This window comes from Anopheles marshallii, chromosome X (genome assembly GCF_943734725.1).
Source record: "Anopheles marshallii chromosome X, idAnoMarsDA_429_01, whole genome shotgun sequence".
In the NCBI taxonomy this organism is placed as follows: domain Eukaryota; kingdom Metazoa; phylum Arthropoda; class Insecta; order Diptera; family Culicidae; genus Anopheles; species Anopheles marshallii.
In genome coordinates, this window is record NC_071325.1 from 12,968,185 (window position 1) to 12,989,984 (window position 21,800).

Consider the following 21,800-nt stretch of genomic DNA (forward strand, 5'->3'; position numbering starts at 1 on the left):
CACTGTACTGCCCGACGCATTGAGAAATTCGAGACGCCCTAGTGTCTACAAAGGAATGCTCTTCCTAACAGAGGTGTGCGTTTAGTTTTCATCCCCATGGAAGTTCGTTTGCAAAACCTTTGTCGACTCAAAACGAAACGATTCCGTTGTTCGATGCCGATCAATTTCCAATCACTGCACTGCATCTGCAACTGTAGGTTGGCGGATGATTTACTCGAGACGCGCCTTGTAAGTGGTCTTCCAGACCTCCGCTAGCGTGACAGCGCTGTGGAAGCGGTGGAAGATACACAACGGCAAGGTGACACGCTGAATCAGCGACCAAGCAATGAAGCCGTAAAAGTCCAGTTGCACCTGTATGCAGAACGAGATGTATTAGCCAAGAGCCATAAAGAAATGAGATACAGAAAAGCTGCAATGCCTACAGATACATATGCGCCCAAATGTATGCAACACTATGAACAAACCACATTTTGTAGCGCTCCGTATATGCTGTACCGATTGCATACTTCTTGGGCGCATAGAATAAAAAAAAACACCTTGCACAGTACTTACCGGGTTGGCAAACACTTTCTGCGCCTCGAACGTGTAGATGGCGAACATGGAGATGTTGCAGATCAGCAAGAACGTCACAATCTGGCGGCCCGGTTTGATGCGATCGTGCTCCGGCAGGTGGACGCGCCGGCGCGATACGTCCGCGATGAACAGCAGCTGTATGACGACCTGTACCACCGCGACGATGCCCGTCACCATAACGAGCAGGTTCGGCTCACTTTCGAACGCATTGAGCGAACCGGCAATCACGCTGAACGTCGAGTACACGAACAGTCCGAATGCGGAGATGCGTAGCAGTATGTCGTTCAGGTTGCTCTGCTCCTCGCAGCGGAACTTCAAGTTTTGCACGCTGGAACGGAAGGGCGAATGTGAGTAGGTGATGGACGAAGTGAATGGCATGGTACGGGCGAGAAGATCTGATAACTCTTACCGGATGAAGCCAATTATGATAGCGAAGATGGCCAGTACCATTAGGGCACAGTGCGAGACGTCCGCTAGGTAGATGGCCAACAGGGACAGTTGCGGGTGTCTGACGAGCACGAAGAACAGGATGAGACAGATCAGCGAACCAACGAGCAGAAGCAATCCAAAGAACAGACCCTTGGATGCACCGACGCAATCAACGCGACCGGTACGAGCCTGTTGCGCCATAACGACAGCACGGCGAGACAACATCACCTCCAGACGGTGTTCCAAATCCTCCTCGTTTGTGAACCTGTAAACGGGACAATAAAACGAGCTCGTTTGGTCGCAAACTTGGAACTCTCTTTAACCACAAAAAAACCTACTTAGGGTAGCGTCCAATATGCTTCCACATCACGTAGATGACGGCGGCACCGATCAGCGAGTACTCAATGATGAACGGGTACAGGTACGGGGCCGAGTCCTGCACGATCGTACCCATGATGTTGACCCGACCGCAGCTAACGGCGGTGGCGTTGGACGAAACGGCAGTGGAGGTAGCGATAAACGCGGAGGGAAACAGTGAGTCCAAGCTTTCGTACGTCTGGTCGAGGCTGCTGTTGCGCTGGAGATAGTTCACATGGTCCATGAACGAGTCCAGGAACGAAGATCCTGCCGAGGGCGTTGCTGATGTTGCGTTCGCCGCGTTCGCCGTGGATAGCGTGTGGCCGCTACCGAACTGATCCGAAGGTGTTTCGTACGTGGTAGTCGTCTCCGTCGCCACTACGTCCCGCAGACGCTCCAAAAGTCCCCGGGCGGTGGTGCTCGTGCTCGTGGCCAGACCATTGTTCGGCTCAATCCAGGCCGGTGTGGTCGACGTGGTGGACGTGGTTGTGGACGTGGATGCGGTCGTCGTGGAGGTACTGGTCGAGGACATCGTCGTAGTAGTCGGGGCAGCTGTCGAGGTGGACGTCGCTGCGGTTACCAGCGTGGTGGCCGCTTCCGTGATGGTGTGCGCCGTACCCTGGACTATCTTCGACAGCACACTGGACGCGTCCTGGGACAGCAGATCTTCCTGAGCGTTCAGATTCACGCTAATCGGTTCCCACTCCGTATCGCCGCTAGGGCCCAGATCCGTACCCATCACCATGCCCGCGTTACGCAGCGTATGCTGGCGGATGTTCTCGAGAATGACCGAGTCTTCCGGTTCCGGACCACGCCGTTGATGGTAGGCGGTGATCTCCTTCAGCGATTCCAGCACCAATGTACGAATCCACACGCAAATGTTTGTCGCCACTATATGCATCAGTCCAAACCGTGCCAGCACCTTGAAGCGATGAATGTTGAGCTATGTCCGACGTGAGAATACAGTAAAACGAACTCGTTAACATACGGCAACTTCGAACCTGGGACACCTTCAACTTACCCGTGCGTTCATAAAGATAAAGTACATCTGCATGAAAGTGAAGATCATCTGGAGCAGTGGGTTGACGCCACGCAGTATCTGATGGCAGGGCGAGGTGAATGGTATCTCGAAGAAGGATCCAAACTCCAACCCGGTGTAGATCATCGTACCGAGACCGAACGCTGTCGGTGAAACGAAAAAGAGTAGAATGGTGGGGAAGCGGCACAAAACGTGCTCAATACATACCGATTGCTCCAACACGCAAGAAGAAACTGCCGTGGGCAGGATCCTGAGTAGTTTTGCGCTTGAACCGAGGTGACATAGCGGCTTCCGGGTTCGGTGACGGCTCCTGCTCGATACAACCATAAAAGTATATCACTCAGTTGCAATCGTAAACACTTCTACTGATATAGAACGCTCTAGCGCAAGCGAAAAGCATTCAACACGGGTAGCTAAACATCTACACTATCAGAAGGGTGCAAAACGAATGAATGGGCTAAACAACGGAAGCAGATATAAACAATCATCGGTAAGCAAGCAAATACAAACGGAAACTTTACGTGCATTACAAGCGTACACACACATGACCAAGCTATGCTCCGCTACTGATGCGAGCAAATTGCGGCATTGCCATCCAGCCACACGCCGCAACGCCTGAAAGTCTGCAATCACAGCGACAATGCAAGCACACACGCTTCACAAACCAACACCTGTGGAACGGGGGCACAGGGTGTAGCTTCTGGGGAGGGAAAAGGTGCGCGCAGTAGCGCAGCAGTTCGAGAGATGACAAATCGAAGACAACACGCTTTGGTTAGCAAGATGTTAGTATGCACACATTCCGCACGCAACACACGGGTAAACACCGTTTGCTTGATTAGATGTGGGGCAGGGTAGTTAGGTGTTAGGGTTCGGTCGACACCGATCGGAACATCAACCGTTCCTGAAGCGCCGTGGGAAGGGTTGTGGGGGAAGGTAAGGTGTGGCCGTGTACCTGCACCCAGCATGGTTCCGCACGACACCGGACCTGCTCCGGCCGGATATCCCTCCGTTTGGCCGGTGTAGACGACATACTGCCACACGGTGAGGCTGGCGTCCCGGGTGTTACTGATGGCGTAGTTACGGCTGGTGTTACTGCTGCCACCACTGGGGATGCGGTTGCCGACTCACGGCGACGCTGTGACTCGCGCAGCTGGTCACGCTTTTTTTTCGGGTATACCTCCTGTTTTTTCGAGTACTGAACAAACTCGTGCGTGAAAGATTTGAGCGTTTGACATTTTTGATGGTTTTGATAGGGTTACAGGGAGATTAGAGATGGATGGGTGGAGAAAACAGATCCCTTAAGTGACCAAGATGTTTCGTTTCAATTTGAAGAGGTTAGTATTAGTGTTGTGCTTAACGAGTCTTTCGAGAAGAGTCATTAATATGACTCTTTAACGAGAAGTCAATTAAATCGAAAGACGACTCTCAATAGATCCACGAATTCTAAAAGATTCATGAACCCTCATCGATTCACGCGTATTTCCGGCAACATGCCGTGACATGCCAACCTTAAAAGTATCCATTAATACTCATTTCATCTGTATAAGTAATACTTTTCAGAAGCAAAAGAAAAAAAAGTGATCTTTGAATCATGTTGGCGGAGAGATTCATCATTCTATGATGATTCATGAATCTCGTAGCATTCAAACAATATACGAGTATTTGTGTGACTAGGAGTCATCAAGGATGCATGAAACTTTGGAATAAAGTTTCAGACCCATAATTCTAAATTAGAATCATCCAACACTTCTGGGTATGATTCACGGTGAGCGAACATGTGAATAGAAAGGTAAATTTTCCCCCCGCAGCAGAACATTTATATAACTAACTAACATGTTATTGTACTTCTTTTGAATACTGCATAAGAAGTGGTTTATTATTTCAAATCTATGAAAACCTCTAAAGCTTTCTTTGCATACATTTAGGGGCTCGCTGTGCGGATTTCGTAAGCGTTTTTAGTCGTTATAGAAGCAAGTTTTAACGGCCAAGCACACCCTCGATAATGTGTCCTTTCACTACTTGGGAAGGAATTGTTTCCAAACTATTGTAAATTCAACAGATTTAAGCAATATTCTTATGCAGGTGTTTCGAAGGAACTCTCTAATGAGTTTTTTATGAATAAAAAAGCAAGTTTTGCATCAAATTGAATAGGAGAATGAGGGAATTTGGACAATGCATGCAAGGCATAGATTGATGTCTGCTAACTAAAAGAAATTCAAAATAAATAGAGAGAATTTTTGTTTGGCTTTGGTCAATAGACGCCTAAATGTAGGCAATGTCTTTAACAATATCGCTTTGTAACCTTGCTTATCATGTTATCATCATTTTTCAAGCAGTTTTATCAACTATTGCTAACGAATGGAACGCAACATACATGAAAATAAACGAGACAGAACGATTGTGCAGAAAATGTGTGTCCTAAAGCAACAGACAGGGTAGCAAGTAGTTGTAACAGAAAGGACAGCAGGAGAGAGACCTAAACTTTTCTTTACCGCTACATCGTTTACAGGGTGTTTCTTTTTTTTACAACAAACAACATCAACAGTAAACCAAATGGGCAAAAGAAAACGGGAGAATGCGGGCTGCGAAATAAAAGCGGGCAACGGTAGCGTGTTCTATTCACCTGATAGGAACTAGCTTTAGTGGACGACCCTTTGCCTTTCGACTCCTCCTTTGCTGACTTGCCCGCACCATCCTTGGCAGCGGCCGGTTCCTTTCCATCCTTACCCTCCTTGCCCGCCTCCACATCGGCATTCTTTTTCGATTTCTTTTCCTTCTTCGGTTTCTTCTCCTTCGGTGGTTTCGGTTTTCCGTTGCAGCAGGAGCTCTCTGCACAAACGGGACGAGTAAGAGATACCAAATGGAAATGAAACTGTTGAGCGCACACGGTGTTGATGGTGCGCGTATTGCGGACTGGTGAGAGATGCCTACCTTGCAGCAGGAAGCAGAACACATACAGCAGGAACAGTATGCTCGCACCGTACAGATAGGTGAAGAAGCCCTCGTAGTAGATCACAGGCAGACGGTGCGTGGTGACGTCGCTGATAACGTACGCGACGCACACAACGATTAGCAGCATGGCGTAGACTAGACTGGTCACTATGAAGAGTGAGGTTCTGCGGGAGACAAGAATGGACAAAAAAAAATCTATGAAGCAAAGTGTGCTGGACAGCGCTGTTCGCCAGTGTCACTAGCGTATGTTGTCGATGCGTGTACTATCTGCATGATCCAGACATGCCTAACGATAGCTTCCACAGTAGTACACCCTAGCTGGGCAACAGCTTTAAACAACGTGGTCTTGCTGAAACCCAACGGACTGCAAATTGTCGTCAGTAAGGCACGGTTCGTTCGACCAAGAACCACAAAATCCCTGACGCGTAACATGAAATATGATACGATTGAAGTGTCTACGTGCCAGACATTGCCCAGCACTGGCGCTTGTCAATGTATCGGCCCTTCTGCTTACAGGCTCTTTCCGGATCTCGTGCTTATTGGGAAAAAAAATCACGCAAGCACACACATGCAGCCATGCAGCGAGTGCCATGTCTATGTGCTTTTCATTAGCCGCGTTCCTACACGACGTGAGACGATGAATGGCACTCGACCCATCCTTATACCCGTAAGCGTTGGATGAAAGGGGTATGCTGCAACTGCATTTTACAGCAGGACACCACTCGACACCGAGCACGCCGTACTGTAAGGCTGCGGATGTACGGAGTGGTTTGACTTCGATGTATTAAAGTGTCTACAGTGTAGACAGGCACAGCTAGAGACGTAGCGCTTCCGAGATCCGAAATAACGTTTTAAAACTAGGACGGGCTCAGCCATCATCAATTGTGCACACCGTACAGTGCATACATAACCTCAATCTTTTCTTCCTGATTTTTTCTTCCTTAAATAAACATGAACTCCAATTTGTGCAGACCTAGATTCGCATTCACTCAGCAGGGGATTTGCACAAAATCTTTTGCTAGAACTGTGTCAGTTCTAGCAAATGGTTGTTTTTTTTTGCTGAAGTTGACTACTCCGCCTCGTTAGTACTTTCTCTCTACATCTTTCACGCCTTCCCGAGCGATGACTCTCCGCTCTGTGCTGTGTGCTTTCCGCTCATCAGCTCGTAGCGGCCTTGGATACTCTAAAAATAATGCTACTTGCTGCTGAGTACATTTCCTGCATTTCGCTCATTACTGCCGCCAAGAATTTCTGGATAAAGAGTTCGATGTGCACGTAGCGATATTATGTCTACCGTAGATACTGCTTCCGCAAGCAAATCCGAATTCAAACATGGCGTTCCCGATGGTAATTGCACCTTCCGTTGAAGAGGAATGCAATGGTAAGCAAATTCTAACAAGCGAATTATGTTCTCGGTAACGCTTTCCATCGCATTCCCGGAATATCTTTTTTTCCTCAAGAATTCTGTTGCTCGTTTCTTTGTTGGGCTGTAACGACAGCAGCTAAACTAACCTTTGCAACGGCTTGGGCATTACATTCTTCAGCTCCATCTCCTTGTTGGCGGCATTATTTTTCTCCGCCGTATCGCTGGATCCACCACCAGCAGCCGTGCCGCCACCGCCGGCACCACCGACACCACCAGCACCGTGGGCGCGGGACACTGGTAAGGTGGCCATATTGTCGCTGCTTTCCACATCCACCGTCGCTACCTTCATTTCACCCCCACCGACCATGGTCGGTTTCGTCTCTGCACACTAAACGATCAGTTCCCACTTGAAAACGCACACACAGACACACGGTGCACAGTGCACACACGCGGAACGCGAGTAACGAAACCACCAGGCAGCTAGTACGAATCCTCTGTCACTGTAGAAGTCGCAGAAGAAGGTTAGGAAATGGATTGGTTAGACACTCGGCACTCAGCCACATAGCAGCTCCAGGTCACCGTAGCTAATCCAACTATTGAACTTTCGGAAAATGGGACGCGAAGTTGGCATTCCGCTTAACCTAAACCTCCTAACCTTGCACCAGCAACACAGTGGATCGTGTTGGAACGTAAAAATTATGGAAATGACATGCCCATCAAGACGTTGCTGCCACGCCTCAAGGGACACGGGCGCAATGTGTGGGGCCCCCTGTTTACAAAGCTAACGCTCATTGAGCGAATGATAATAAAACCGAACGGTCTGCAGTTTTGTGGCTGGTGGGTACGCCGAGTCTTCCCCGAAGACAACGAACAGCGGGACAATTAGCTCGCCAACGCGCCTTTCGTCTAAATTCGAAGACCAAACCAAAGGAAAAGCATCATATTGCCAATTTTTCGCGCAACAACCCCGAGGAGGGTGTGGTGCGGGGACAGGCATGTAAGGTAAGGGAAGCAAATGGGCAGGGATTCGTCGAGTGTTTGTACGCCTGGGACAATGTGCACCAGTGCAAATACGGTGAGTCCTGATTTTCGCGCACTCCGGATGCTGCGCAATGGCGGACACGAGCGGGTCTCATCGGGGGTTTTGAGAGCGCGCGTCGAGCAGTTGCTTTGTAAGTTGGTACGAAAACTTTACTATCATCTTTTCCTCCCTTATGGCCATTTTGACACCCCCTCCCCTCCCCTGGAGATGCTCTAATTTCTACACTTTGTTTGCTTTGTGCTGGTCGGAAGCCACAAACTCATCCACAATATGAGATATTCTGGAGGAGATTGCTGAGGATGTTTCCCAAAAAAAAAAGGAAATAATTCGTCCTGGAAAAAAACCAAACAATGCTCACTACTCAGCAACAGGGAGTGTTTTAATCCGCTTCTCTACCGATTCGGAACACCACGCGAGAACTACCCGTCTCACTACATTTGCACACCTTGGCCGTGCGCGGCAATTTCCTCTGGCCGTGCGCCCAAGGGGGATGGCGAGACGCGAAGGTGCCAAGAGGTGCGAGAGCGCACCCGCTGCTGCTGAGTGATGCTGAGTGGATCACAAAGAAAGATTTTCATTTCCGCCCCTTTTTCATTTTTTTTTCTCAACGCGTTTGCAGTGCGAGCGAGCGCGCTTAGCATCCCGTCGCGTTCCAGCGGGGTGGAGTCGATGGGTTCTTTGCAACACACTCCGCAAACTGGAAGGATTTTGCCCAAAAAAAAAACAACCACACTGCCACAGAACCGTGCCAAGCGAAAAGTGTATGTGGGTCTCATTTTTCTTTTCGTTTTCTTCGATCGGGATGGAAAATCTAGCGTTCAACATTTGTAATGAAAAGGGCCTGATTGTTTAAAAATCCAATGGAAATTTGTCAGATTTTCCACACACACACACACACACACACGCGAAGGGTTCTCAGTTTGCTTTGCCGCACAATGGAGGAGATTTTGATTTAAATGGATTGAATAACACCATTCGAGCATAAAAAAACCGACGTTTGATGGACGAAACTGTGTGGCGAGGCAGATATAGGGCAGGCTTATACAAGGAGCAAGACCCATTGTGCTGGAAATTGAGTTGATAGTTGATCTTGATAGGAGCGACCGGACCGGACGAGGTAATAAATTACGCCACAAACTATTTAACCGGAACGGGTATTCTTCAGTTCCTCACGTACAGTTAATATCCTTAACCTCACTTTAATGATGTCCCTTTCGTTTAACCACCCTTCAATGGGTCTTTGCACATCTTGGGATCAGCCATTGCTTCTTTTATTGCGAGGAGTTTAGACGAGGGAAAAACTACACCCTCCCAACCGCATAGTAGGGCCCGGGAGTTGGGAAGAAACCAAGGACTTTGCATTAAGAATACTGCATTTTGTGCATAGATTCACCACTATTCCACGCCTAACTGCACCACCAAGAACAACCACTGGCTGAGATTCCACTGATCGGCAGAGGGCAGGGGTGAACCGGGCAGAGGAAAGGGGTCGTGCACTAAGAAGCACCGTGTAGGAAAAGCGCACCGCACCACTGGACAGCACAAACACGATTCGTCTTCCGGAAAGGCAAGCTGTTTGAACCGCACGATCGCGTACCAACCGTACAACTGGCTGCGAAGATGATGCTGCCGCTGGGAGTATATGGTTGAGATACCGCACACAAGGACAACCAACACCACCACCACACACAGCGAGAGAACGCATCGCATTAGGCGCGCGCACACGCACACCAGCGACTGACACTCCCGGCCTGGAAGAGGACGTCGTAGGGATGGTTCTGCCGTGGGAATGGGTGAACATGGGTGTAACTCTCCGGCAGGACATCAGGACCGCTTCGACAGATGCGAACCCCGACCGGGAGAGCGTGATGCGAAAAGCCCTTCAATCGTACCACGATCGAAACCTTTGCGCTGTACGAGAGTAAAGCGTGTGCGTTTCAGGACACATTCCCACCAAACACAACCATCCCCAGTGCGTATCGGAGAGTATGCGTCCTCCGGTGAGGCTGCGGCTGGTTGCGAGATGCACGACGGCACTCGTGAGTTCCCCCGGGGTAATTTGCGCACGGGAAGACATCACGGAACCAGGACGGGATTGTCCCTTTTTTTTTGTATTGCCCTTTGGTCGGATTTTTTCACAACCATTTCGGTAACGCTCTGTATTGAAACAGATTGTGGTGGATTGTGCCATGAAGTTTGTGTCGGTACGGATCATGTCACTGAATGCTGCCACCCGGTCACGGTCGATGATCGAGCAGTAGGACTTAGTTTTAATAATATCCACAATAACTAGACGACGTTGCACATTGCGATGCTAATTCTACGTCGTGGCTTAAAAATATGTAAATAAGGCCTAAGAAATGTGTGTTCTTCAGAATTATCGACGAGTCAACCACAAAAACTTTGAAAAATAATTAAATTGCTATCTTTAATCGCTATACTCCGTAAAACATTATTGCACATTAACAAAAACTTTTTATTTTATGAAGTATTTCGTTCATAACACACAAATACATTATTATTTGTTGCGTAATAACATATTTTTGCTATCAAAACCATTTTGTTATTCAAATAGTATAACTTCAGGCGTTTTAATTATAATTTTTGTAACGAAAATAGTTGAAGTTAGCCAAAAAGTATGCAAATTAATTAGGAAGAATATGTAAAGGTTCTCGATACGTAAATAAGTTATAAGCTATATAATATTACATATTAGTCAATAGAAACATTTTCCTAAAAACATACATCACTCAAGATGCGGGTGGTTCTTTTATAACCTAAGGCGTTTGGTATTGTTACACTTCAGGGGTATTCTTCGTATTTTTTAAATACGCTTGAAGGTATGCAATTGATTTGGTAGAGAGTTTAAAGGCTCTAAATAATAAAAAGTTTATAGTTAAAGCGCTTTCGTATACGTAATAAAGACTATAAAGGTCACTGTGTAATAACACATTGCACATTGTCAATAAAACTTTTTTGCTAAAATACAACCCAAAAACCAGCTGTATAATTTCCTGTATAACAAATTGTAAGGCATTTCCAGGCAGGCCCAAGGCATTTGTATTGTATAGAAATATTAAAAAAATTGTCAAATACGCCTGAAGTAAGGCAAATTTATTTTCAAACCTGTAAGAAGGAATCTCCTTCAATGTTAAAAAAAACTTTAGATAAATAAGAGGAAAAATAATTTATAAAAAATATTACATTTGCTAGCCTTTACTTTTTCTGGTATTTAATCATCGAGAAGATTATAACCCACCTCATCTTATTTTATTTTATCTCAAAGAGAGAGATACTTCTTAGAGATACAAGACAATATGGCTCAAATACCTTAACACGATCGTACTTACTTGGCATTTTTCGGTTTGCGTCCCTCGATGATCTTGCGCAGGTGCGTCCGCAGATGAATACCGTCATCGTCCGAGTCGCTGATGGTGCTGGTAATCGTACCCGCCCCATCCCGCATCGGATGATGTCCCCCGGTACGTTCGTCGTCGTCGTCCGTCCCATTGCAAGGCACTAGCGGCGTTCGGTGGTGCGGCTGCTGCTGCTGCGCGTGATGATGATGGTGGTGGTGTGTCGAGGTGGTGTGAGCCCCGAACCCGTCCGGGTTGAGCTTCACCACCGTACCGACGATCTGGCGGCTCTCGGGACGGCTGTCCAGCAGACAGTCACTTTCGCGATCCATGACTTCCGGTTTGGCGAGCGGTGGAAATGATATTGGCAGCGGTCGTCTCGGCGTTGGTCCTAGCAAACGTTCATGCATCTCATGAATGTATGGACAGCGTATCATTCCGTGCTGCAGCTGTTGAGCGAGACGGGAAAAATGGAAAGATCAGCGTTCATTTCTATGGTTCATCGTGGTGACCACCGTGTTTTTTTGTTGGGAAAGGTAACACAAATTAAAATTATTATTTGAATATGAATTGCATATCCATAGGCGTTTTCATCCGATCCGAAAATATGTAAAAACGATTTCGTTAACGCCCCAATGTATGCAATTGCTTTACTCTTTTCAACTAATATGTATGTGAAATGCATATCTTTAGGCGCACTAAGCAGATTGATTCGAAATTATACAAAACGATTGTCTTAACGCCTCAATATATGCAATTATTTTACTTTTTTCAACCAAACTAGATAAAGGAGTTAAAAAGATGCTTTCTACTCTTAAACTTCTTATTACTCTCGCTCTCTTAGGCCGTTCACTGTACTCTTATCGTTCGCGTTGCAATGAGCAATTTGAACACATCAGCTCACTTCTCACCAGTCCGAGTGAAGAAAATGACGGATTGGTAAAAAATAAAAATCAGTGCAAAGCAAAAAATGCGAAGCACACCAATAACTGCGCTATTGCCAGCAGGACGTAGTATACATACTTATCACAACGTAACCCCTTTATTGCTCTAAAGCGTATCGAAATCAAGGTGAACCATAAAGCCATCAACCCCGAAACAAGGCAACCCAAATTCGTTTGAGCAAGAAGGGAAACATGTTTGACGATGTCGCCGTACTCGCTCCTGGTGTTCCCGTTTGTATGTTTCGAAGGGAGCAAAACGACGGAATTCTCCGGGTTGTATTGGTTGCCCTGCAAACAGAGCGGGTTCCGGCCATTCCACTTGCCAGCCCGCACCCTTCGTTCTTTGTTTACGGTGCGTACTGGAACAGGAACCTGGGCAAATGGGTGAACCTTCGTGCGGTTGTGAGGCAGCGGTGGCCGTGCCGTGAGGATCCGCGCTCCCTCCGCTTCCGGAATGTATGTAAATTGTGAGCGTCTTTTGCACGTTGCACGCTCCACACTGCCGTACGCGTAGACGCGTAAATATTACCAAATCAAACACATACCAATATGCAAAAAAAAAAAGGAAACGAAAACCAGAATAATATCTAGCAAAGGATTCATAAAGGATCTAACAAACGCATGCGCCATTGGTCATGCGAAATGAGACCGCAAAGACAGAGAGGCAAAGAGACGCTTCGGTTGCTTCGGTGGTTGTACGAGTGTTCGGGACGAGAGCAATAAAGCCTAACAATGGCTAATTCCTGTTCACGTCTTGTTCAGTTGCGGGATTTACAACGCACCATTGCTGTGGTTTTTGGGGGACCCTCAGGGGAACCGTTTCCCCGTTGGCAATGGATTATCGGGAACGTAGCAGACAGTTGGACGCTTCACAGATCGCAAATCTAAACCGAGTGGGCACAAATTATCACCCACGGACCAACCAACCGCCGACCAACCGGATGCAACGCTGCATCTGATTAACATGCACGGCGCAAGAAACCGATTTTGTAACGCTATTTAGGGAAGAAAAACTCCCATTCGCTCTCCTGCAACTCCAACGCTCCCGTCCATTTTCCCCCCTCAAAGGGTTAAGCTGTTCCGGTTCGGCGAGGCATCGCCTGTGCGCGCCATGTATTTCGTTTGCGGACCGAGATTAACATAATAATGTACATTATTCCCGACACCATACCGAGAGCCCGGACAGCTGAAGCAGAAACGAAACAAAGAATAAATCATCACAAAAGTGAACGCAGCGTACGGTTAGGGTGACTGACGGTGGCTACCGCTTACATTGCTGCAATGTTTGCGGGGGCTCGCCCGAAGTTATGAGTTATGCTACAGCTAGCGTGCTGACCGAACGCACACTCACAAACGCGCGCGCGCATCAAAGCATTGGTGAACTGTCCCGTTCGAACCACGAAATAGAGCGAACACCCCCCAATGGGCGAGTTTGCAGCAGAAGAAAGCAAAACCCAAATAAAAAAAAACAGAACCGAACGGTTTTAGGTCATCTTTTGTATCGGGTGTTGTAACATAAACACACACAATAAAAAAAATGACGTTGACGGACAGTTGTCAGAATAATTGTCACCACAAGTTGCTTGCTACTGTCGATCAAAATGTACTGAAATGTTTGTTGTTAGCACTAAAACTACCATGCGATTGGCGCAATTCCCAACAGCTGTATTACGTTACAATATTTATAAAAAGAACTTATTATAGGAAAAGTTTTATGAAAATTTTACAAATAAAATTATATTATTTTCACAAAAATGACGGTGAATAAAATTAATCGTTTAAGTCAAAAAGAATTGACCGGTAGTTTTAATGTTAAAATTTCTATGTTAAAATCTCTCTTACTTTCAATTTATAGTACTTAAAACTTCCTCGATGTTCCTTTTTTGAACTAGAGATGAGAACACCTATGAGAGGTGTTTTGAACATAAAAAATAATACCACAATGTAAAAACACTTTACCAAAAACACCAAGCTGGTATGAAATACTATTTTCTCTTAATTAAGCTATGCGACGTTTTAGTATGCGAGTGACAGCTTGTTGTTCATTAACCAGTTTCAATGTGGTAGCGATTTGATTATATTCAGATATATTTAAAAAACGATAACATCAACTGCTAAATCTTTTTCAAATCTATAAGCATGCAATAAATATTATTATCTCTATAAAAAGCTCCTATGGCGTTTGACAGTTCTTGGTTTACTAAACAAATGCTGCTTGTAATGGCATTTTAATACGTAGTTTAATTTAAAAAAAAATCAATCAAGAACTAAAACTACTACTACTAAAAATAACAAGCATTAAAGCAATAATCTTCTCCACACATGAAGCTGATTTGACATGTTACCAACTGTTTGACAGTTGTTTGACAATTGTTTGATAAACTAACAAATCTACTAATTACTCCGCATCCTGTCGTTGTATCATCCACATACAAATCACGAAAATAAGTGAAACATTTTATTCAGCTTGTTTTTTGGCTAGATATTTTCTGCCAAAACTCACACTTTTACGTTACCTGTACTGTGTGAATGCAGCGAATAGGTTTTTTCTGTCATTAAATGACAATTATTAATTTGTTTCATTAATATAGAACGGCTAGGGCGTATTGCTTGCTATTCTAATACATCTAAAACAAAATAAAAACAAAGTAGACGTCTAATCGAACAAATTGATTGTCCAACAAATTTATACGTTTGTAAAATTATTTGTCAGAGGACGGTGGTGATTCACACACCAAACAGTGGATTTTTACGAACAATTTTGTCTATGACTGTTCGATTCTTATTCTGTTCTGATTATTGTTCTGTTCGATGTGAAAACAGGAATTTGTCATGCCAAATGTCCAGTTCCAGTTTGGCTACAATCTTGACGATTTTCGAGTGAACGAATCGAGTGAACGACGAGTGAAAAGACGATTTGACAGAAAAAAGCTAACCAAAAACAAAAAACTTCACCTGATACGGTCATGACAGTTGTTTGTTTACTGAGTAATTAGTAGTAGATGGTACATGTTCTTTAATCGATGCGTTGTTATTGTTAGTCATCTGCATCGAGTGAAAGTTTGACATTTTAATTTTTAATAGCAAAACTACAAACTTCTCACCAGTAATGAAAAAAGACCTGTTCTGTTTGACATTACCTCTACTAATTAAGCTATTTTGACATATAAGTAACCAGCTGACAGCTCTCTATTTACCAATCGATTGGTAATAAATTTTATATGCTCTCCACGCGATTGATTATTATGATTGTTTTGATTTATTTGGTGTTCATGTAGAAAATGACAGGCGACATTATAAAATGTGTGACGCCACGCTGTCACATTAGATTATTTTTCAAAATTCTCATCACGTTTCCAGCTTGATGGATCATAAAAATCGTTCACCATCAATCGCTGCTAGCGTGTGTTTCGCTACGTTTGACAGCTTCGTAACGGTAGTAGGCAATTATCTGATACGTTCTTCAGAGCAACATTGCCGTCTGTGTGGGTGCGAGCGGTGGGTCGAGTGCTGTGCTTTAATCGCTACGAGCGGATATTAAATATTGCCCTTTTCATTTCTGTCCCATTCCCTCCCCATCCCCATCCTCACTGGAATGTAATTACAATAAATACAACCCACCCCCCCTTGAAACACACGCATAGACACACACAGACACAAAGGGTAATTGAAGATCGTACAACTGGCCGTTCGCGAGACAATCGATCACTGTGTTGCGTTGCGGTCGGTGCAACTCGTCGCTGCCGGTGCATCTGCGCACGTGTGCGGTTAGTAACGCTAGGTGACAACGGTTGCAATCGGCCGATGTTATTGGGGGCCCCCGGTCCATTTTGCCGCTGCGGAAGAAAATGCGCACGCCCTGAGGTGTACCAACCCCGCGTAACTTACCCCTTGGTGTCGGTGTGCAACAGTGATGCCATTTTATGTGTAACCGAATACGAAAATGGCGCTTCGTTTGTCCCTGCCCTTTCTTTGTTTGTGTTTCGCCCGAAATAAAACAGCCAAAGATTCTAATTATGCACCAGGTACAGCTGGCGTCTTTCGCATCCTTCCAGGTTCCAGCCAAGAAACAGTGTGCGTGTATGAGCGTTCGGGATTATGGTCGAAGTTGTCGGATGCTGCACGTCAACCGAAACGGCGGCGTTTCTACGGTAACCGACTAGCGGGACACTGCAATTGCATCACTGACTACCACATACATACGCGCGGATATTCACACACTTGTACAGCACAGCGTACAACACCACGCACAAAACGGAATCCGTCCCCCTAGCACACTTCGGTACGCGAGCGTGGATGGAGGGGTTTTTTTTTTAAACTGCTTTATTTTTGTTTAGATTTTCCCGCGCGTACATTCGATGCACCCTGCAATCGATGCTGGCGAGACGCTACGCTTTGTACCTCGCACCGTATGTCACGAAAATCTTCAAACACCAACATAAACAACAAAGCGCTCCGTGAAGCAACCAAAAAACAGGTGGGCACGACTCGTGGCTTTTTTTTCACGATGGAGCTGGCTTTACTTCGCAGTCTTGGGGGCTTATTCTACGCTGCTTTTGTGCGTGATAGTCGAATTGATATGGGTTGATGGTTGCTCGGCAGCTCACAGTCACAGTCTATTATTGTTGTTGATTGATTGCGAATCTTTGTCACAACATGGCAGCAGTACACACACACACACGCGCAAACATACACCAAAAACACGCACTCTTTCTGGAGAAAAGTTCCGACTGCTGCTACTAAAAACTGTTACGCCAAGATGCGCGCCTTTCCCTAGACCTTCAACACAGCGAGTGCTGATGCGCCCGTGTGTCTGCTACAGAGTTCTGACGGCGACTGGCCTCTGCCGTGCACCGCATGTAGGGGACCTGCTAGCACTGCACACTGTACCACTGCTAGCGACGAGAACGAACGAGAACGCTACACCACCCGTGGTAGCCGACGGTGCGAGCGAGAAGGTCGGCCACGAGGAATGGGTTCGTAGGCACGCGCTGTCTGTGCGGAGGTGGCGTCCCACAGCGCCTAGAAGTTAGGCCAGCAAACGCGGTAGACGGTTCACTTGCGGGTTTGTGTTTTTTCGTGTGTGCGTGTGTGTGTGTGCCTCTATACGATCTATTATAAAGGGAGTTAGCGCAGCAGGAAATGGGACGAAAACTACGCAGTAATGCGGGAATGGAAACTCCTTCCTTCCTTTTCCCCCATTTCCTCAGTTTTCCTCCCACTTATTTCCCTAAAACGAGCGCTTCAGCTTCCGGAAACGGCTTGGAAGCGCCATTGCATCCTTTTCACCATCGCAGACAAAACAAAAAGTCGCCTCCATCATTTCCTGCTCAGCACAACTGACAGCCACAAGTTACTGGGTCCTGCTTTTAGGTTACCGCACTAAACAACGGGCGCATTTGCAAACTGCATCACTAAGTATCGGCGTGAACGTTATCATGGTAACCACCTGTTTTTTTTTTATATCGCAACTGTTGCTAGTGTGCCTAGTGCGGTCAGGGGCGCCCTCTAGCGGCAAAAAAGATACAATCGGTTGCCCATTCTCGCCAAACCGAGAGTCTTTCGCGTGATAAGGCAGCGTAAACCAATCCCCTGTTTTCTGTTTGTGCTCAGGAAACGCAACACCGTGCAACAGGAAACCGAGCTCCTACAGCAGGAGCGTTAAAACAAAACATAAAATGAAGGGTGAAAGCCCTTCAACGTTCGACCCGGCACAACAACAAGAAGAAAAAAACCCCTCTTGGGTACCGGTGCGCTAATGATAGGGATACGGTACCAAGTCCCCTAGCATCCCGCTTGAAACCACGCATTAGGACACGGTAAAGAGGGGGTCGAAAGAGAGGGGAGTAAGAAGGATTGAAAGGTGAAGAGATGGTTGGAGGTTAAGCACGGTAAGCAGTCTACTACGCTTATCGTGTCCGAGCACTGGCCCGGTATGATTTCATTCATCCGTTCATCGTCCTTTCGCCTCCACCACCTTCTCCTGCACCCTTGTTTTCCTCCTTCCCCTCTAAAGTGCAACTGTTGAGTCGACGAAGCCGACAACACCGCACTCCCACCGCTCGGTATCCATACATATTTTATTTGAACCCCAAACGTCTACGGAGTGCTGCACCTAGAGTATCTGATATATCCTGTCCATGGCAAATGGAACCACGGCGCGTACCGTCAACGGCTCAATGAGGTGGAAAACTCTACAAAGGGAAGTAGTCCTGTGTGTGTGTGTGTGTGGGGTGGTGGTGGTGGAGGGTTTTATCATTCGCACGCAAATGTTTCCAGCAGAAAGACATCGATAAGACACGATTTCTGGGCATGAGCTACTGACGCTTCCTGCTGCTATGTCATGCGTCGTTTTATTGCTGTCATTATTGACTCGTGTTTTGTATACGTTACAGGAAATGGGAGAAGGGGTCAGGAGGAGGGAGTAAGAAATAGGGGGAGAGGGATTGGAAGAAATTGCAGGTACAATGATGACATGGTTAGGGATACATTAGCAGGATTGTTTCGGAAGGGATGACGACGTGTTAAATTACAATGGCAGCAGGTACATTTGAATATTATCTTTCCCCACTTCCGAAATGAACGAATGAACTGCAATGTCATACAGGATATCGAGAATTTTAAAGCTTATTTTTTCAAATAATAACATGTATAATACGCCTGAAAGTATGCTATTTTATTCCAACTGCTCGCTGTTTACAGTTTGCCCAGGAAAGAGCACGGAAGTATCTAGACTTTAGAGATGTTGGTAACAAATTCAAATTAATAGAACAACCGATCAACAACGATTTTCAAGTATATCAACTTTATTCGATTAGATATCAGGATATGTATTAGATATCCTCTGTCCATGTGGACGATCTAAAAGGACTTTACGGGCTGGGTCGTCTGGTGTCATTCTCATGACTTGACCAACCCTCTTCCATTGTCCTTTCACACAAAAACAACAAAAACATGTTTTTTGCAAAACATTAAACAAACAAAAATATCTGAAAACCCCAAGATTCGACTCAATGTAATTCTTCTCACATATTATTTTTGCGTCTTCCTAGTACTTCTCAAGCGTACTTTTCATTTAAAATCTCATATCATATGATAAAGTTATCAATATTGTTAATAAAATTTACTATTTTATTTAATATGTTTAATATTTCACATCATAATATACATTCATTCTTTTTTTCAACTCTCAACTCAACTCATAGAAAAGCATATCAACTTTGGGTTTTCTTAAATATTGTTTTAATTTTACCATTTTGTTCAGTCACCCCTTTTACTTATTATTGACTGCATAATGAAAACTCATCCAATCCTATCCTATTTTAAAGACAGTTTTCCTTTAACGAGTTTTGTTAGAGCTGCTGAATGTATTAAATAAAGCATTTTGCATACTTCCAGGCGCATACAATCCTTCACCAAGAAAGGAACAAAACTAATCTCTTATCAATTTTATGCTATACGTATTGCAGCCATTTAGGCGCAACCAATCAAATTAGCTATTAAAAATTTATCGTCATCACGTTACACCTCGCTGGTAAAGTTGCATACATTACAGCTCATCGGGTTTTAATTTTCTTATTGCAACCTAAACCCACGGCTACTGTCGCTTTCGTCTTTCTTAATACGCTGCTATAATCTGCTGAGCATATGTCTGCAAATAGTTTCCAGTGGATGCCCCGGAATACGACTCACCGAAGCGCAGGGTTATTGCCGCTGTCTAGGGCAGGGATTTAATTTTGTCTCCTTCAATTGCAGTCGGCAGCAATTGTCTGTTGGCGGTGATCTGGTGGGGCAGGACTTGTGGAAAAAAGCCTGTGATTGATTTTCTTTTTTTTCGCTTCCATTTTCTACTCTTCCACACCACTTTCTCCTTTGCACCGGAGCCGGTTTTGTTGGGAAATCTTCCGAAAAAAGAAGTGAAACACCAGACGGCTTGACTCTTCGGTGGAAAATCAAAACTCCGTTGCATAACTTGCAGGCGTTACCTTCGTTTCGGATAGCCGCACCAGGCCGCACAATTGCAACAATGCTTATCATTGGGTCTCCGGTTTCCATGCTGTCTGGTTTTATTTACAACAAGTCCTCAGACCTCCATTCGGTTGGATTGGTGGAACATTGCGCTTCCTTCGCTCCACCAGCTCAATGTTTCACTCGCTTTTTAAAATTTATTTCTTCGCAGAGCCACAAACGTATTGTTCATAGTATGAAATGTTTTAAAAAAGACGGTTAGGGTGAGGATACGCTGGACGGAACAGGTCAGTGACCAGGTCGGCAAATGAAAAAAAAAACTCCCTTTTTTGTGAAGAAAGCCAAATAAAAGGGGACCCCTACTTCACCGTGTGCGCATCGGAAACGACGGAAGAGAAAAATTTGCGCTAGTAAATAAAAATAGATCGAAAGAGTCAGATTTTCCAACCAACCAGCCAGTCCCGCTCCCCCGCGGGTGCCGCGTTTCCACCAGTTTCCGCTGGAGCGTTATGCTAGAAATGAAGACGACAAAAGAACTTCCCTGCATGCTTCTCTTCGCCGACTCATTCACTTTCCATTGCCATGAAAACTAAGCCTAGCCACAAATGGTTTTGTCATCCATGGCATAGATACGCCCCGCCCGAAGGAGAAATGGAAAACCGGGAAGAAGGCAAAAGAGACAAAAAAAAACCTTATATGCGGAAAAAACGTTCCCGGTTCTAAAGGAAATCTTTTCATACAAACCATTTCCCCAACGGTGGGGAAACATATCTAGGTCAGAGACAAATAATTGTGGCGTGAGTTTGTGTTAAGGGGGAATACTTAGACCCTCCCCTCCCCTTCCTTCTCCTTCCCCACAGTATGCCTATCGGAGTTTAAAGAAAATGTGAATGTATAATTTAATAATGAAAAAGGTTCCCTATTTTGTAGTGTTTTATTTATAGCAACACCGGAGCACATAAAAGAACGCATCGAAACGAGTCCAGCCAGCGTGGATGGGACATCAATAATTGTAAAACAACACATTAGACAACAAAGTAGCAAAATATGGATCACTTCACATCAATCTGTCGAAACAGTCAATCTGGCAATTAAAGCCGATCGCCCATCCCCGGTCGGTGAGTAGTAGACTGACGGCACCGGGTCCGACGTTGTTTACAAGCAAACGCGTAGCAAACACACGCTCAGCTGCACAGCTTCCGGTGCAACAGCTTAGCGTCCGTCTGCCGATATTACCGCATCCGCCCTAATTCGTTGCGTCGAAGAAAAATGGCAAATGCTTCACGAGCGATGGATCGAAATGCATGAGCAATGGCCGGTAAGATGGTTCGGGGGAACGGGGAGATTTGTTTACTTCTCCATCAATCTAACCGCACCAAAAACCAGGGCATCGTCGTGCGTCGCGGCAGGACGTTCCCGAATCACACCACTTCCACCGAACAAAGCAACAGCAAAAATAATATCAATCCAGCTGCAGGGCACGATTGAACTATATTTATGGCACTGAGTCCGGCTCGCCATTATTATGACACGCATAATTTATAGCCCTCCATGCTTTCGGGATGGCAAGCGACGAGCGTTCGGTTCGTTTTTTGGCACACACACCGACGGACCCGTGCGGAGGAGGAAAAGAGTTTCGCGCGAGAAGTTTTCACTATTCGCCGGAGATAATCGTGCACGCACATGGGTGCGCGAGCGTTACTAGCGTGTTAAGTTACTGGGCGCTTCATATTTCAAGCATGCGGGAAAATTAGCGCTTCCAGTTCATGAATTC

General features: G+C 45.7%; 1 protein-coding gene across 1 annotated transcript; it reads right to left on the reverse strand.

Moving 5' to 3' along the window:
- Positions 1–210: 210 nt before the first annotated feature.
- LOC128714077 (proton channel OtopLc-like) lies at positions 211–11,551 on the reverse strand. The gene is made up of 10 exons (XM_053808956.1): positions 11,109–11,551; positions 5,330–5,514; positions 5,022–5,227; positions 3,351–3,593; positions 2,606–2,708; positions 2,381–2,541; positions 1,341–2,302; positions 983–1,267; positions 553–901; positions 211–351 (listed from the first exon to the last, which is right to left on the reverse strand). The coding sequence occupies exons 1-10, from the start codon at positions 11,549–11,551 to the stop codon at positions 211–213; spliced, it is 3,078 nt and encodes a 1,025-aa protein (XP_053664931.1).
- Positions 11,552–21,800: the final 10,249 nt, after the last annotated feature.